Source organism: Neopsephotus bourkii, unplaced genomic scaffold, assembly GCF_033783945.1.
Source record: "Neopsephotus bourkii isolate Nb327-2 ecotype Australia unplaced genomic scaffold, CSIRO-AGI_Nbou_v1 NB_1394, whole genome shotgun sequence".
NCBI classification, from domain to species: Eukaryota; Metazoa; Chordata; class Aves; order Psittaciformes; family Psittacidae; genus Neopsephotus; species Neopsephotus bourkii.
Genome location: NW_026901872.1, coordinates 2,690,754 through 2,708,450, shown reverse-complemented (window position 1 = coordinate 2,708,450; position 17,697 = coordinate 2,690,754). Strand labels below are relative to the sequence as shown.

Here is a 17,697-nt window from a genome sequence, read left to right as displayed (position 1 = left end):
CCTCTAGTCTTGACTGACAGGGCATCTGCAGGGTGAATTTATAGGTGGTCTTCATATCTCAAAATATTCTGTTAAGTAACCTCTCGTTTATGTTAGCCCACATAGCACTCTTGTTAATAAAAGCAAACAGCCATGGTTAATACGAGCAGCGGTATGTAAGAAGATGGCTCCTTATTACTATAAAGAAATCTCTCTAGCATGCAGTTCTTTAACCAGAAATGAAAACATCACATTTAGCACTGCTTTTGAAAACAAATGCCTTGTAACTGTGTCATGCTGTGGGAAAACAAATCTCTGAATTTTATTCTTATGTGTGTAGTGAAGTAACTGTAGTTTTAGTACATAATTTTCTGGTAAAAACATCTAGGTTTATAAATAACTGGAGACATTAAACAGGACTTCATTCATAAAGAGAGGGTATTTATTTTAAATGCAGTTACTCAAATTTCTCTGTACTGATGGCTGGTTTTAAAAGTGGTTCACTTACCCAAAAGCACTCCTCAAAAGCCTAACTGTGTGGCAAATCCAGAAGCAGTACAAGGATTTTGCTCACTAGGGAGCTATGCACTGAAATGTTCCTTACTTAAACATTTTGGGTTCTCTAATTGCCATCTAAACAGTACAGAGCTCAGCATACAGTGTTAGATGAGTTTTTCCCATCCCAGAATGGGCAGTGAGCTTTTAGGAGAACACTACCATTCTGTGAAATATGCATCTATTCCAACGTTACTCCAGTTTAATCTGAGAAATGCTCCAAGCAAAATTTGTAGAAATAGTTTTATTTTTTTCTACAAATTAATGTTTTCTGACCTGTATTATAGCTCTTTAAAAATTGTTTGTTGTTGGGGGGTTTTTTCTACAATTTGTAAAAGGAATTTCTTTTCAGTTTGGACACTACATGGATGAATTTTTAAGCCACCTCAGGCACTCAATTTAACATTATTAAGCAATAATAACTTTTTTAGGATAATGCTTATATATAACCATAAAATGTTAAAAAACACCCCCTCCAGATTGGACTTCTGCTTTCACTTTTATCATGCTGTAACATGAAATTAACAGAAAGGCCTTATTTCTTACAGCATTTGGGGTATACAATCACTGAAAAGGAAATGTATTTCTTTTCTTCAAACTGAATAGAAGTAATAATAAAACCCAGTAATATGTAAACCCATGTTTATTTAGTGTGTCCAACATAAGTGTATTATCCAGAATACCCAATAATAGAAGTTTGTGAACAGGATAGTAGCTAGTACAGTAGCTAGCAGAGATTTGGGCTAATTGCCCAAATTCAAAAGGTTTTAAAAGTCTGAGACTGGAAACTGTTAGTCTCCATTCTCAAAAAAAAAAAAAAGAAAAAAAAAGAAATCAGGTTACCTAAAAATGTCTTTCTTATGATAACCAAGCTACCTTGGCTTTAGATCCTGGCAAAACAAAACAATCCAGTGGTTGCTATGAACAATGTGTACATATATGACAAGTGTATTCCATGGTAAGTCCTGCATTCCTGGCACCTGGATTCATACGTGGTTAGGTTTTGAAAGCGTGACGGAATGAAACTGAATCTCCTCCCAGACATTTGTTTTCTTCTGGAAATCAAGGCACACAAGAAAAAGCAGAGCTGCATTGCTCCTCAGTTAATTCTCCAACCTAGACTTTGGGGGCCCCGCTTATATGATGTATCACAAAGGCCATCTTCTCCACATTCAGGATGGAGCAGTCAGTGACCAGGACTGTGGAGCATAGCTTAGTCTACATTTGCCCTGCAGTGTGAAAACAGGTGTTTGTGCTGCTAAATAGCTCCAAGGATATTGGATCACTTCAACACAGTCCATTTTTCCCAGGTGTTTACACGGTTTTACCCCAGAGCAAGTCATTGGAAGATTTCTTTCAATGATTAGTACTCTAGTACATTAATACATCTCTGTATCATAAAAACTTTAAAATATGGTTAGTTAAAGATGGTCAAGAAGATCTTGTCTTTTAAGATGAAAGTTGTAACACTTGGTGTGAGAATCTGGTTTGTTTAGACTTAAGAGACTGTGGTTTCAGAATCACAGTAAGACAGTTAAGGCACTCAGTTACTAAATAGAATAGTTTCATCCTTGCTTCAGCTGTGTTTTTCCGCTGTACATGGTAAATCAAGTTGTTTTGGTGATTCATGTGAAAAATAAAGACTACAGCTTCCAGTGAAGTGACCTACTTACATGGTAACAAATTTTCAGGTACCAGTATAAAGAGCAGGTTACCAGTATGTTATTAGGGAAGGATGATTTTTCAGCAACAGTTTTCACTTAGGGCAGCTGAAACAAACTGTAAAGCTGCTCTCTGATTTGCTACACTGCCCGGTAAAACTGGATTAAGTTGAACTATTGTTTGATGAAATGTAAGGTAGTTTAAAGCTAGAACCTCCTTGACTGAATCAAGTAGGATAGCAGATACCCAAGCTGCCTGTTAAGAATGTTTTCATAAGAGGGACAGAAATGGGCAGTCTTCTTCCCCAAAGTGAACTTTTGAAGGTATTTCTACTTTACTTGCTCATTAGAGGTATGAATTTACTTTGTGATGTCTGGTAACTGCTTTTAAATATATGCATGCCTCTTTTGCAGTATTCTGTCAGAAGTATTTATTTCTCCCTCTCTGCAGTTGCAGAACGACTAAATCTGAAGTCTGCACACTCTTTGGTAATTCTGTATTCATATATATGGCAGAAGACACATCAAGTGCTACTGAATCATGTAGCAGTCTAATTTCTATATTTGACCATAAACAAAGAAAGTTGCAACTGCTCAATATAGGTCAGTCATGTCATACGGTTTCAGAAGGTATAGCTAGAATAGGTTCTGTTCTGTAGACTAAACTGAACACTGAATGTGAACTTCTGGTTTAGCCATGAACACTAACGTTTATGCTTATTCAGTACACTATTCAAGGCATAAAGGAACCTTTATTATTGCTTCTCTAATAAGTTTGTGAGTCTCTGAAAGGATTGGTTTATGCTATTAGGAAGTACAGAAACCCAAGAAAAAATGACATATCAGTAAGTTACAACACATGAACCCAGGAAAAAAAATATAGTACAAGTTCATGATTAAAAATGTCATAGAAAGTAACTCTTGAAAATATTAAACTATCTTTGTAGTTTTTCATGAATGTTACTATTTTGCCTTTAAATAACTCAGACAAATGAGCAATTTTGCCAAAGCATATACGTTTTCTGAGAGTTAATGAATGCCTAGAAGAAATTGATAGTCATAATTTACAATACTGAGCTTGCAAGGAACTGCCAGAAAATTTCTGGGACAAAGGATGTTATTGCCTATTTGAAGCAAATGTAATATAACAGCCAATTAAAGAAAAGTTTGATTTATTTTGTTGATCATTTCTGGATTAAATACTGGGAGTATTAAATAATTTGTGTTTGTAACATATAGAATTGTTCTACTGCATTTATAAAATTTTAATACATTTGCTTTTGAGCTCCTGACCTGTATTCAGTATTGCATGTTTGCACTCCATATGCAGAATTGTATTTTGCATAGTTGTTGATTTATGTTATAATTCAAGTTGTACAGCCTATTTACTTACATCATGATAATGGCATATATAACATTAGTCCTCCAAGAAGATCTCTGTGGTTGTTTTAACAAACTAGATTATATACTGGCATTATGCATGTGTGAGTCTGAAGGTTATTGTTAGAAACCGATATGGGGGCTAAATACAAAAATGCATTTAATTATATTAGAATTGGTGCCTGGAATCAGAACATATATGCTAAATACGTCAAATGTTTTTTTCTGTAACTGAGAAAACAAAGAACAATTAAAGTTAAACTTGACATTGTGCTATAAAAGCATGCCTTCATGCTAAAACAGTTTTCATACTTGGTTCACAGGATAAACTTGACCACATGAATTGTCCAGGAATATAAAACGAAAAAAATGGTAAAAAAAGTTTAAAAATTCTGCAGAAACTACACAGCTAAAAGGGAGAGCTAGATGTTGTTCTTCCTTGTAGTAATTTTCAAAATCCTCAATACAGTAGTATAAAAGGAGGTGATACTGAGATAATAGTTTGTGCCACTGCTAATGATGCATACAATAAAGAAACCCACATTTTGGTATAGAAGTGTAGATATGTGGAGCCTTACTCTGTTTATAAAATGAGCTCATTTTGCGTAGAAGAAACCAGGATAGAAGATTCTGATAATTTAAATTACCCTTCAGAGAATCAACACTACCCTCACCCCATATCTTATGAAGATTTTGAATAGTATTTCTGTTTGACTAAAGTAAGATTTTGCATGTATCAGTACATTCAAGCCTATTTATAAAAATTCCAATGCTTGAACATAGAGAAGGATCATTTGATACAATTACTTGAGCAGATTTTCCTCGTTGCCAGTATTTAGCTTTAGAAAAAGCATGTTTCAGCCAGAATACAAGATTAAAAGAGATTATCTGTTGCTATTACTGCATTTCCTATCCTCTTTCTCCCAGTCTTTTAAATAAAGAAAAGACAGCTTTGCTGCGTGTCAAGAATCAAATGGCAACAGATTTGGAGAGACTTCTAAATCACCGTGAGGTAATCTTCCTGGTTTAGCATTACTATCATCAGTGGGTTTTTTTTTTTTCTTTTCCTCAGCCTTAAACCATGGGAAAAAGTTGGTTTACTTTGGTTTGATTTCTTGGGGTTTTGTCTGTGTTGCTTTCAGAAACAGAGGTAATCATGTCTGTCAGGCACTCAGGAGGCTCTCAGTTGTGCACAGAGTTACACTCTCAGTTGCTGAATTCTTTTTGATGACTTAGTCTCACTGTTCCTTCTTTTCTTATGCATACAACAGATACGCCTTGCAAAGTATTCAGCATTTGCAAGCATTTAATGAGTATTTAGGTAAAGGTAGTGAAATTAATAACACATGTAACCTGCAAGGCCTGCATGTGCCACGCTACAGCCCAGGTCTCTCCCTTCTCCCCATTTATTGAGTTTGAAAACCTGGACAAAGCGTTGTACAATTCATTTCCAGTACACATATATGAGTTTCTTTTCAACTCCAAAATAGGATTTGGGGAGAGGAAACAGGATGGTAGTCACACAGGTTTCATCCAGACAAAAGTCAGGGTACTTCTTTATGTACTTGCATGTGTTTCATCCAAGCAAGGGGTCGAGATGCTACCAGAATGCATTCTCAAATCTGAAAGTATGCAAAATCTTGCCATTTAGACATAAATGCTCCATATGGGGATTCCTAAAAGGCTTTTGTCACGATTTCTCTCTAAGCAATCTTAAGAGACTAACATGTCATAGAGTATGAGAGAAAATCTTTCTGCAGATTAAATGTCTGGAGCAAAAGATAGAAATAAATAAAATTCACTGAAGGAGTCCCATACGCAAATGATCTGAAAAATATGGGAAGTTGCTGAAGCTGTAGAATATTGAAGATACAAATCAAAAGTTGACCATGAGAAGCTCTTAAATGGTCTCCTAGAGCTGCTAAATGGTTTGACAAGGATTTGCAGAGAAGATACAACATTAATGCATCAAAATTTATGAATGTGAGGAAAAACAACACAAGTTATATATTGGTGGTGATGGGACCTAAATAGCCAGTTACCTATTCAGAAAGATCATCATAGTGTTGTATCAATAGTTTTCTGAATATGTCCTTCCAGTTTTCTCACTAGGAGGAGAGAATTGTAGAAGGGGATTCTACTGCTCCCCTAAAATACCCTTTCGGAGATCGCATTACCACTCATACTAATGCCAGAAATTTCCATAGAAAACTGACCGTCCATGCACCTCTTGAAGTCCTTTAACTCCACCTTCAGAATTGTTCTCCATCTCCTTTCCTTGCTATTCCCCCAAATTCTTTGCTTAGATCAGGAAACCAAAACTCACGTAATGGTCTAAACCAGTTTGTCTCTGCTGACCAGTTACAAAGCCGTTTTTTCCCAGAACGAAACCAAAATAATTTCATTGACAGCTGAGTCTAAGCAAGCCTTAAGTAAAACGGTATTAATTATGTTCTGTCAGTGCAGATCTCAAATGTGAAATGATCACCTTAAAAGTAAAAAGAAATAAAAGTTCTTCAGTTGTTTACTTTCTGTGCTGAATTGCACTGGATGTTTGTCTGATGCAGTTTCCTTCTAGAATAGTTTTTTGCATTTAAGTCTTTGAATAGTAGTGCTTGTGAAGCTCCATGCATAGAGATTAAAATACAGAAAAGAGTAATTGAACGTGCTTCCCCAACCTGCAGGTGTCATTGACCTGGCAGGATCATCTGTGGGTGGATCAGAAGTAATCATTCAATATCTCTTATTTCCAATGCCTATACCCATGTTGTGTCATTTGACCACTTAAAATTTTCACTCTGGCAAATTAACTCAAGCAAGGCTTTATATAAAAGAAAACAAATGATGAAGTCTAAACCAGTCTACATCTTGAATATTCCTCATAGCCTGGATGTTAAGAAATTGAGCAATTTTTTTCCAAAATTACTACAGTTTTGTCAAAATTCTTTTTAGATCTGTGAAAAATAGGCCATACTAGTCATGTTGTTTACCTGTGTACCAGTGATACCAGTTTTTAAAGTCTACTGTGCAGAAAATGATATAAATACTGAAAAGTTTGTGTGTTTGGGGAAATAAAACTACGAAATCCCTGTACAATGCCCAAAAAAACCCCTAAGGAACACAAAAATTAGCTAAAGTTGGTTTATAAAAATGTGCGAAAATGGGTGGCTTGCGTATGTGGTTTAGATTTGTCATTTCTGTTACTAATGCAGCCTTTTTACTTTTAATGCAGACCTCTTCCAGTAGTTTTACAGTTTATGGATTTCTGGAAAAGGCAATTACCTCATGTATTGAAATCTTTGTACACAATAGGACAACTTAGTTTACAGTGAGGTAGTCTTCAACTAATTTTTTTTTCCATCTTAAGGAAAAGGTTAAATATGCGGTAACATCACCCTTTCCCAATAACTATCCCTGCTAATAGGAAAAAAACCCATCCAAATTTTCTAATCATAGACTTAACTTCACTTAGACAAGGTATGTGCTTTTAAGTAAAAGTAACGTGCAGTCTCTAAGTACAGATTTATGCAATTTGAGAAATACAAATTATGGGTTTATGTGTTCTGTACATGCTGTCATTGATTACAATCAGTCTTGTTTAGTCATTGCACATACTGAACTGTCATGTCTTCTTAGGAATTACCTTGTTACCCTCATGTTTGCAAGTAAAAACATTGGGATTGTTGAATAGATAAATCCAAGATACCCATAGTTAACATGAAATCAGGTTTAGGAATGTTAAAAGTACGAGCAAAATTCCAGAACAAAGTTAGTGCTGTCTTAAACTGACATGTTCTAATAAATACACAGTTTTGACTTAAGGTATTCCAGCCTGTGTGGTCTCAGACTGTATTAACTCTTTTTAATGAAATATTAGAGTTTGAGAGGTAGGGGTTTTTCATATATATCTCCTTGTGATATCAGCTGGATTCATAATGCTTGCTTTGGAGGTAATTATAGCATTTTATATACTTTGTAAATAAAGAACTTGCATTCATGCTTAATCTTACTCCCTTTTCCACATATTTTAATTTTGGTAGAAAAAAGTTTAATATTTAAAGTCTGAATCTTGAAAGAATTTATACAGGGCTCTTACGTAAGCTCTTTTAGTACAGGAAAAAATGACACTAGCTATTCACGTAATAAAGTAGTTCATTATTTCAAATTATGTAGACAGCTAATTTGATGATGGTGATTATATTTTGCTGTGGGAAATTAGAATGAAAATTGGCCATCTGACTATACACATCCTTAAAAGGTTGGGTCCATTCATGAAGGAGAAAAACTGAAGCTTTTTTTAATTTCCTTAGGCTATATGCTTGGCCCAAATTCTTAATTGTTTCTTGGCCTGCTACTGCTTTTTTTTTTTTTTTTTCCCGAATTAGTAAATGAATCTGAGAAACTTTTTAATATAGCTTTTCAGTTAGGTCATTGAGAATTGGCTGGTACGACAAAATTTCTTATCATAAGATGGATAAATGCAAACTTCACATTTTTAGAGGGAGTTCAAGGGCATTATCGTGAATGATCAGTATCCAGGATCATGCTGGGGTTATGTTCTTAGGGGTTCATATTAAAGCCTTCATAGTGCTACTGCCCTCTTTGAGCTGTCAGAAGGAACTGGGGTACACAGTGTTGTGATGCCATTTGTAAAGCCTTTAACACATGATAACAAGTACAGCTAGTACAGCCAAATTTTTCGTCTGGTTTCAGACTAAGAAATTTTATATGTTTTGTCAAGATAACCAATAGGGGTTTTAATTGTTTTTCCAGCTCCATTAGAAGAGCATAAAACATTGTTTGGAGGAACAATGGGGGCTCCCATTAATAACCTTCTAGTAAACAGTGTTCTTTTGTAAAAAAAAAAAATGGATATTTCAAATCCAGATTTTTTTTTTATTGTTGTTTTAGTCTGTGTTCTCTTTTTAATCAGCTGAACTTTGCACTTTTGACCCTCTGTCCTTTAACTGCGGATAACCAAACTGCACCAAAAAAAATGGAAAAGACCTGTAGTCTTCATTCTTCCCACTCTTAACTTCAGCACTTTCACCCATATGTGGACCCTTGTTGCCCTTGTGTCTTTATGTAGTCAGGGGAGCGCAAGTAAGAATAATGTTTCTTTATATATTGTGCCTGGGTTGACGCAATGCCTATTAACACTGCCTTACCTCTTCGCTCCTGATTCTCCTTCTCTCTCCTCCTCCTGCACCAGCTCTGGCACATCTCTGATGCTGCACTGGGACCATTCAGATCACTAGACAGAAATCTAACCTGACCAAAAGAAAAGCAACAAAGGTGAATTGCTGTCGGTTAGGTTAGCAGTTTGAATCGCCTTTGGAAAGGGTCCATCAAGGAAAAGAGCAAGTAAAAATATTTATGTCAGTATTACCTGTGAAAAAGAGGGCATTTTGTGTCCAGAACTGTTGAGTATAGCACACCAAACTTGTGTGCCATCTTTCATCTACATCCAAACTTTATCCGTTTGTGCATATAATTGGAATCTATAAGTTAAAGGCACCAAAGTGCAGTTCTCCTAAGTGGTAAAGTTAAGTGGGATGAATCTGCTAAATCTTTTTAGCTGAAATTCTTGATTCATGTTTCCTTTTATCTCGTTTGGGGATTATTCTCCTCTTCCAACAGTCAGCCCCTTCACTTACAGAGATATTTACTGTGGGCTCTGTGATCTTGGCACTTTCATTGCCTTTCATGCTTGATGCAGTTGTTAGTATTTTGGAACATAAGCAGTGCAATTTCAGACTTTATCCATTGGCTTGCAGACTTCAGATAAAACCTGGAAGGGCAGCCTGTCAGCACTCAGATGTTTGGCAAGAAGTTTTAGTAATCATTTTCTGAGGTTACATTTAAGAGGTTGTAAATTTGCTATGCTTTGTTGTATGGCATTGTACTACTTCTTTGGTATTTAGGATGCAGATGTATCATAGAAAGAAAACCAATAATATGCATAATTAAATCTATTTATTTTAACTTTCCAAATCAAAGTGCAGAGTGTAGAAAGTGACTTCTAAAATCTTGACAATTAATAAACTGTTGTTTATATTTTTAATGTGGATAATCCATTGTTCTTGGGGGGGGGGAACAGCAAGTATAACAAATGGGGACATTCTTCTTCTGTTTTAAATAGAAATATTTTAGGAGACTTAAAACAAAAATGAGACAGTGGTGTAAGAGACATCAATAGAAGGCTTTAAATAGGTATTCCTCTAAATGCTAAGATCAGTTTCAGTTTATAAGAATATAAGCAAGTTAATTTACACTACCTTTTTTTTAAACTGCTTGAGAACACTTGTGTGCAGTGCAGCCTGGCGATTACAGTAATCTTTAATCCATGAAACTAAAACTACTATTGTGAAACTAGTAGTAAGAAATAAAAGGCTAAAATTTGATGTAAACAGCGCAACTTAAAGCTGTTTATGATACTCATTAGTTTCCTGTAACACAATTGTTTACGCAGACATGATCAGTTATCAGCACGTGAATATTATACTGGTTAAAATGATATGAAAATGTGCTGATATTTTATCTCCTTTACACATCTGTGCACTTGTGGTAGATTAGCAGCTATACATACAAGTGATAGAATGTAAACTTGCTGAACTGGTCACCTGCCTTATTGACACATTCATGTGTTACTGTGCCAAAGCTCTTCAAGTGAAGCTAGCAACCAGAAACCAGGCTCTGGCTATCTGCTATGGGACAAAATAGAAAACATGTAGTAGTAGTTTAAATGAACCTATTTGATATCAATCAGTTAAATGGATACAGACACATGGGGTTTGATTGCTATTTGTTTACTTAAAACCAGTTAGCTTATGTCAGTAAGCTGTTGCGTCACTCAAAGTGAGCACTAAATCTGTCTAAATGTGTAGCTGAATTGGTACAAATCTTCAACTAGATGAGGTTAAAATTCATTTAGGTTAGCCACTGCAAGCTCCTTTTTAAAACGTATTAAAATGTAAAAACCTCTTACTAAGCTGTTCATGCAGAAAACAGTCTAGCAGGTTAATATTAAAATGATAATTGCCTAAGTAGCTATTATGTTGAACTTATTTTTCAATTGGCAAGTCAGAAGCTTTCCAAATCTGATGTATAATTCACAATTTATGAGCAAATGTAATGTTTTTCTTTTACTACCACATATCTCTTTCCCCTTCCAGGTTTTCATGGTTTCTTAACAATATGTGAAAATAATCCTGTTTAGTAACTGAATATTTCTCTGGCCTTCACCACCGTAACCAAATACCTCACAAATATTATCCTCACAACTTCAAGCAGAAAACTGTCATTACTCCTGTTTTGCAGAAGCAACAACCACAATGAAAGAAATGGTGGTTTGCCCAAAAAACTCACGAGAGTCTGTGGTAGAGATTAAGAGTTCATGTGTCTTAACGCAGTATCTTAATCACAGCCATTCTTTTGTCCTTACGTGTTTCAGTTCGAATGCCCCAAAAGAAAATCTTCTTAGTGTTTATTTTTCCTAACTAGACACAAATTAACTCTTTTCTCTGAGTCATCTTCTTATTTATGAACTGATTGTAGTTTGGAAGTAGTTTCACAAATTATGTTTTCATCTTGCGTCATTCTGAGAATTTATATTTACATTAATTTTTTCATCCATGTCTCCTGAAAAAGGGTACTTTCCAAAGTACTGAGTTTCTTAAAATTAAATCTAATGATTTTTTTTTAACTGTATCGTTCATATATTTTTTATATTTTCTGGGAAGAGAGAAGAAAATTCACAGCAGGCTGGAGCTCTTATGTGAATGAGATTAGAAGTGTAGCTTATTTTGTCCAAGAAAACAGACGATCTGATGGGGAGCAAGGAAAGGAGATAAACATAAGGCAGCATTATTTGGTAATAAGTAAGAACAGCGAAAAAGAACAAATGAGACAGAAAAGTGATGTTAAGAACAGAAGATAGTTACTTCATCATCTTTCAAATGTAGAAATCTGACTTCTTTTTTTGTTTTTGAGAAATGGTTGCCAAATGTATTTTCTAAGCGTATGTAAGATTAAAGAGAGTCAATGTAACTGAGCAGGAGGAATAGCTACTAATTAGTTCTATTAGGGTATGCATAGTTTGTTAATGGCTATAAGAATTTTTCAGAGTTTCTATAAATGATCAGGCTAAGGTTCCTGAGGATTATATAAATCTTGATGGATGTTAGACTTTAAACATGGCCATGTGAATTATCAGAAGCATTTGCAATTCTGTGACCTTGTTCCAAAATGTTTATGTTTCCAGTGTCTGAGAATATAGCAGTCTCTGTGCTTGCACATACTCGCGTCAGTATCCTACACAAATACCTGATACTTCTCAACAGCTACCCATTATCTGGCCCACAAAAATGAAAGAAAAGACAAATGCATTTATTCTTGTTTTCTGAGGAGAAGCAGTCTCCTGAAGTATCTGTACTTGCACCAGTTATTCCTATATTCTCATGTTTATCTTTCTTTTGTATTCCCCTTGGTTAATGCCCCTCTCTGCCATATTCTCTATGTCTAGAGTTTCATTCCTTCTCAGCAATGACCTTGAGGATTCCAGATGAGTTTTCATGTTTCATTATTAGTCATACTTTAAAGTATGACATAAAGTATTTAAAGTAGCTGTAATTAAGTTATGCTGAAGAAGACTGACGAGAGGTAACCTAGGACAGAAAGCCAATGTGTTGGATTTAGGAACCTGTAGAGTAGCAACAGCTGCCGTCTGCAAAAAACAGAGGTAGAGAGAAGTTCAGAGGCTCATAAAAAGCTTTGGAGTCATAAGTGGGAGGTCAGTACGTGTTTAATCAGGGATGGAAGCTTAGTGGATAAAAGGAAAACACTGCTTTGTTGGGAGAGAGGGGAAGGAAGGGGTATCTGCAGGGGTTGGGAAGACACAACTGAAAAGAAGTGATTGGTAACACATGCCTTCAAACAGGCTCTAGCTCTGCCTCTTTTCTCTCTTTTCTGTGTAAAAGATCGTACATGATAAAGTCAAAACTATTTGTGTTTCTAAAGTGAATGACTTCCTGCTCATCTATGTGCTGCAACTTGTTTTATATGAAAAAAAAGCTGATGTACAAAGCTTAGCTCTCTTTTTAAATGTTAAGCCACAGAGTAATTATCATTTTTCTTATGCTACGTTTATGTTCCAAGATTCTAGTTTCTATTAATGTTCTGCATGTTTTCTAAGTAGATTACAGGGACATTTCTGCATCACAAGTAAGCCCTGGAGCTATTCTCAGCTTAAAGCAGGGAGAAACAAAGTGACATTTACATTGCTAAATGAGTGTAGAGAAGTTTCTGGCTCATTTTTGACAAGAAAAAATACGCTTCTAAGCAGTATTTCTCATTTTTGTTATCTATTTTGTTGCTGTCAAGCTTTAATAAAACTTGAATTCCAAATAGTAATGAATTTAAGAAGAGGAAGGACTTAACAGCTGGGCACATTCATTCTTTTCTTGGAGCTGTATTATTCAGAATGCCTTACTGGTTTTCATATATATTCTTTAAACAATGATCTTTCCATTCGCAGTGTTATACATTAAACAGTTGTGTACTAAATAGTGATGTCTACTCCGCAAGGTTTTTTGGGGGGTTGGACTTGCTTTTTGGTGTGTGTTTTTTTTTAAATCTTAGGGACCATGATAGTAACACGGGTTTAGTAATGTCATTTAATATAAGTCAAATATAAACACATTATTGCTCTGAAAAATGGAAAATTTCATAGGCAAAATGCAGCTTATTTATGATTATGAGATAGAACTGGCATGTGTATTTTAAATTATATGTTTTTATGAGAGCCAGCATCAGTTAAAGTAATAAACATATAAACAAGAAGTTGTTGGCTGTTGGACAATGTGAAATTCTTCAGATTTTCTGAACATTTAACCAGCGTTCTGTTATGTTCATTTTTTCCTGTATTGGCTATGAATACTGCCCTCACATTCTGCTGCTTATCCAGCTGTGTAAAAATTTTACTTTTGTTGAATTTATGATAGCATTTGAATATTACCAAGTGAAAAGTTAATTTAAATGCTCCATAAGAAATACCAAAGCCATGGAGAATCAAACTTAGTTACTTTCTCAGAAAATACAGGAACTTCTACATAATAATTTGTCTGAGTAATGCTGTTTTGGCATAATAGCATTATTAGCATCTGTTTCCTGTAAGTAGAATTTACTCAAGAAATCGTACTTTTTATTAAACTTAAATTTGAGTAAATGAATGTCACAGTGACTCAGATTAAAAAAATATTGGGGGATTTAGTCCTAGTTATAATTGCAAATATAGTTCTGATCTTCAATGCAAACAGTAAAAAAAAAAACTTCCAGAATTTGACATGCATGTTCTGAATTATGAGACAAATTGTTTCTTATTCTTCTCAGGAAGTTAGAAAAATTTAACAGTTAAGAGCAAATTGAAGATACAACTGAAATAGAGTGAAATAGATTTTTATGTATCTAAAAAGACGCAAGCTGTTTGCTGCTCTGACTGGGCCATTCTGTTGTTGCCACAGTTCTAATACATTCACCTTGCAAAACTGGAAGCAGAGCATAGATCCATATAGTCACAGATCTTTCAGTTCATTTTAAGTTTTTATATGCACTGGGATATAGAGAACTCCTGAATTAGGTGTAGTACAGAGAAACTACAAACATCCTGCATATGGTGTGGCGTCTTTCCATCACCCAGTTACCAGTTTCATTTGTTTGATCAGGACATTCTTACTGTCTTCCACTTTCCAGCTTTCCAGTGTGTATCCATGTGCCTACGATGACCATATGTGCAAATCTCACACCAGAATTCTTGCTGACTTCTCATATTTCCAGTATAGCTGCAGTTGAGGATGCAGCTATGTCAGATACACTCCGCCTTATGTAAGGGATTAAACCATGACTTGTGATGTTTTCTTAATGGTGTAAGTTGTTTTTAAAATCTTCTTTGAGCTCTGTTACACATGTAGGTTCTACTAATAGGCACAAGCCCAAAGTGTTCCACTGTTGAAGCTGAATTTGCGCCATTTGTGCCATTGCATCCTGTCCATCTGCAGTTCTAAGTAGTGGAATGGACCAACTTACCACTTGCTTCATTTTGCTGTCACATCAAAATGGAGCTTCTATAGTGCCTTTCTACTATTTCACACTTTGTCATCATTGATGTTAATGTCCAGTGTTGTGTATTCTGTGCTAATAGTGTTCGTCTTCTTGCCACTTTCAGCCAAAAAAAGGAGACAGTTCATTCCAGGTTATAGGCTGTAGCCCATCTGCAGCATGTCCCTAGCTGTTTGGCAAAAATAAAACCCATAAAGAACTGTACTAAAATAATTATCTGTATTTTAGACTTCTACATCTGAAAACCGACCAAGGATTTATAGTCAGGAAAGAAAAATAGGCACTATTAAGTGCCTAATTAAGATTTACCATATCCTTGTCTGAAATCAGCAAAATAATTGTAACCTATGAAATTCTCACTAACAGCTATATAGAGGAATCAGACAAGCTACTCTGCCTAGGTTTAAATATTACTGGAGATGGCCAGTCACATAATTGACATTCAAGAGTTCTCACAAAGATGCCTCTCCATCTTAGGATCAGCTATGAAATGGTACAACTTCATTTTTAACACACCTTTACTTTCACAGAAAATCACATCAGAAGTCTAAGAGGGATCCAAGTAAGAAAATGAACAGATTTCATAGGAACAATACATCATCTTATGTGCCCATCAAGCTTGACTCTACTGAACTCTCTGAGACAAACCACTCTGAAGACAGTTTCTTCTGAACCTAACCTTTTCCAGAAAGAGATCACTTTCTCTCAAGAAGTAATTATGGGAAGTACAAAATTAATTTTTTTCCTCAAGAATTGGAGCATATTGAACACAAACTTTTAATTCTTGAGAGACTGAGAAATCATTTCTAAAACATGCTCTTTACAAAATACTACCAATTGGATATAGCATTCATAAATGCTAGTTTAGGTTTCTCAAATCCATGTTCTTTAGCATATCCATAACCTCATTTTCTGAACTCTTCCCTGTGCTGACTTGTTGTTTGAAAACTACAATAGCTGCCTAAATGGGAGGGTATATGCATGTGAAGACAGATTGCATTGACTTAGTATGAACATGTTTTTCATCTCTGTACTGCTGTCTTCCCTCACTTGCATGTTCTATTATAGCTATTGTTTTTATTGTTGCTGTTATTTCTGAAGGTAATATAGCCAGAACAGTCACTAACTGGACTGCTAAACTCTATCCTACTATTTGACTTTCACATAAAGAAGATTCCAGTCTCTGGACTCGAGGTGCACTAGGTCTCAAAGCCATTTTTTGCCCGGTCCCCTCTATGCAAGGAGAGCTGTACAGTCCAGTTCTTGGTCCTAAAGACAGTGCTGTAATCTCTCAATTTTTTCCAGACTGAATACATATTTTTATTCTGAGTTCTAATTTAACCACATGGGGACCATATGGCAGTTAAAGTGAGGAATACAAGGATTCCCAATGAGGTCCTGAACATACATGCTTTAACAGTACAGAAGACTTAGAGAGTGGGGGTGGGGACAAACATCTAAAATGATCTTCTTAATACTTGGTTCACAAATTCTGAGAGACCTTAAGTTTTGATCAGCATCTCTGAGGGAGGCAAAACTCTGTTTTTATCCCTCCTTCAGCTGAATTTTCTGGGTGGTTTTTTTTCAGCAGAATTGCTTTTATTGTTTAAAGATCATAGTATTTAGTGCCTTATCTGTGTTTTCTTCCATTTACTGGGAATTTATACTGTTTTCTTCTCTGGGAACACTTGTCAGTCATCATAACTGAGTGGTTCTGCCAGAATCTTAAAACATTTTCTAGGACAGAAATTTCTTGTTCAGCTTCTTGTTCAGTTCTGTTCTTCAAAATGGAGTTCTAATCCAAGATGAAATTCACAATCATAAATTGTGTATAAAGCTAAAAGTAGAATACTTTTTGTCGTGGTAAAGGTTCTGATAACTATACATGCTATTCTTAGGGTCACTTTTGCTTTAGGGGGTATTTATCTGAGTGCAATAGCCAAGTGGTTTACTGCATGAGGAAGGAATCAGATGGTCTTGACACCCATTGGCTTCTTCTGTGCTGATTCTAGTGATATAAAAAAAAACCATTAAATTTACTATCAGAATGAATTATCTTCAGACCAGAATGGCGTATGTCTCTTCTTACTGATCATTTCCAGCTGTTCAGTTTGATCTGTGTAAAGTTTCTTTTTAAGATTGTAGTATGGAGATTATTTGAAGGTGCAAGACATCCATGCCATAAGAACATTAGAACTGATGTTTATGTAACTGATTCCTGTAACCCAGTTGTTTGTTTTTTTTTCTTGAGACTGTTATTTTGCATCTGCTTGCAGAGCAGATTTATAAATATATAATTGCCTATATAAATTTACTTATTATATTTATAGAGACATATATAATGTTAAGTGCCTTTGCAAGCTTTTGAGTGCATGGAGAGGATTCTTTCTTGCTTTAATTATAGTTACATGACAGAAGAAAAATCTTTATTATACTTGTTGACAATCCACTGAAAAGAAATGGAATTACTACATTGATAAATATGTGCTGTGCTTAATGTAGGCGGTATTTTTCATCTATTTCATCTATTATTTACTTGATAAAATGGCATTCCTTTTTATGCCTCAGTCATTTTCCATATTCTTGTTTTTCATTTTGTTTTATTTCAGTTATGATCTTGTTATAATATTTAATATTATACTAATTCTGAAGATTTCTACTACTTAATCAGGAAAGTGTAAGATGCTTTTCTGGTACATGTATGTTTTGAGCGTGTATCAAGGACAACATAAACAATGTTAACAGATCACTTTGTAGTATTTGTAACTAAAAATACATTTATATTTTATATTGCTGCATCTCTTCTTTTTTCTATTTGCTTGACTCTATCTTCAAGTTACATTGCTAGCTGAAGGAATCAAATTTTACCGTTCGTATTCCCAAACTGATCATCAGTTTCTATTTTCCTAGGTTCTCTTTCAATTATCCATAATAAACAGGTAAAAATTTTCAATAAAATATAAATTTTTTACTTGCTTGAAGATCAAACATTGTCATAAGAATCTCA

At 35.0% G+C, this 17,697-nt stretch overlaps 1 protein-coding gene across 6 annotated transcripts in view; it reads left to right on the top strand.

Annotated features, from left to right (window-relative positions):
* The window catches only part of PIBF1 (progesterone immunomodulatory binding factor 1), a 120,459-nt gene that overhangs the window by 95,025 nt on the left and 7,737 nt on the right, over positions 1-17,697 (top strand). For 3 of the 6 annotated variants that reach the window (XM_061367752.1, XM_061367753.1, XM_061367756.1), the window contains one exon: positions 4,503-4,587. The exons of 1 other annotated variant lie outside the window; for it this stretch is intronic. In XM_061367752.1, the coding sequence (XP_061223736.1) occupies positions 4,503-4,587 (85 nt within the window). Of the gene's footprint in view, positions 1-4,502; positions 4,588-5,782; positions 6,373-15,220; positions 15,861-17,697 lie in introns of those variants that run through there. 2 more of the 6 variants (XM_061367757.1, XM_061367755.1) reach the window with 2 other exon arrangements.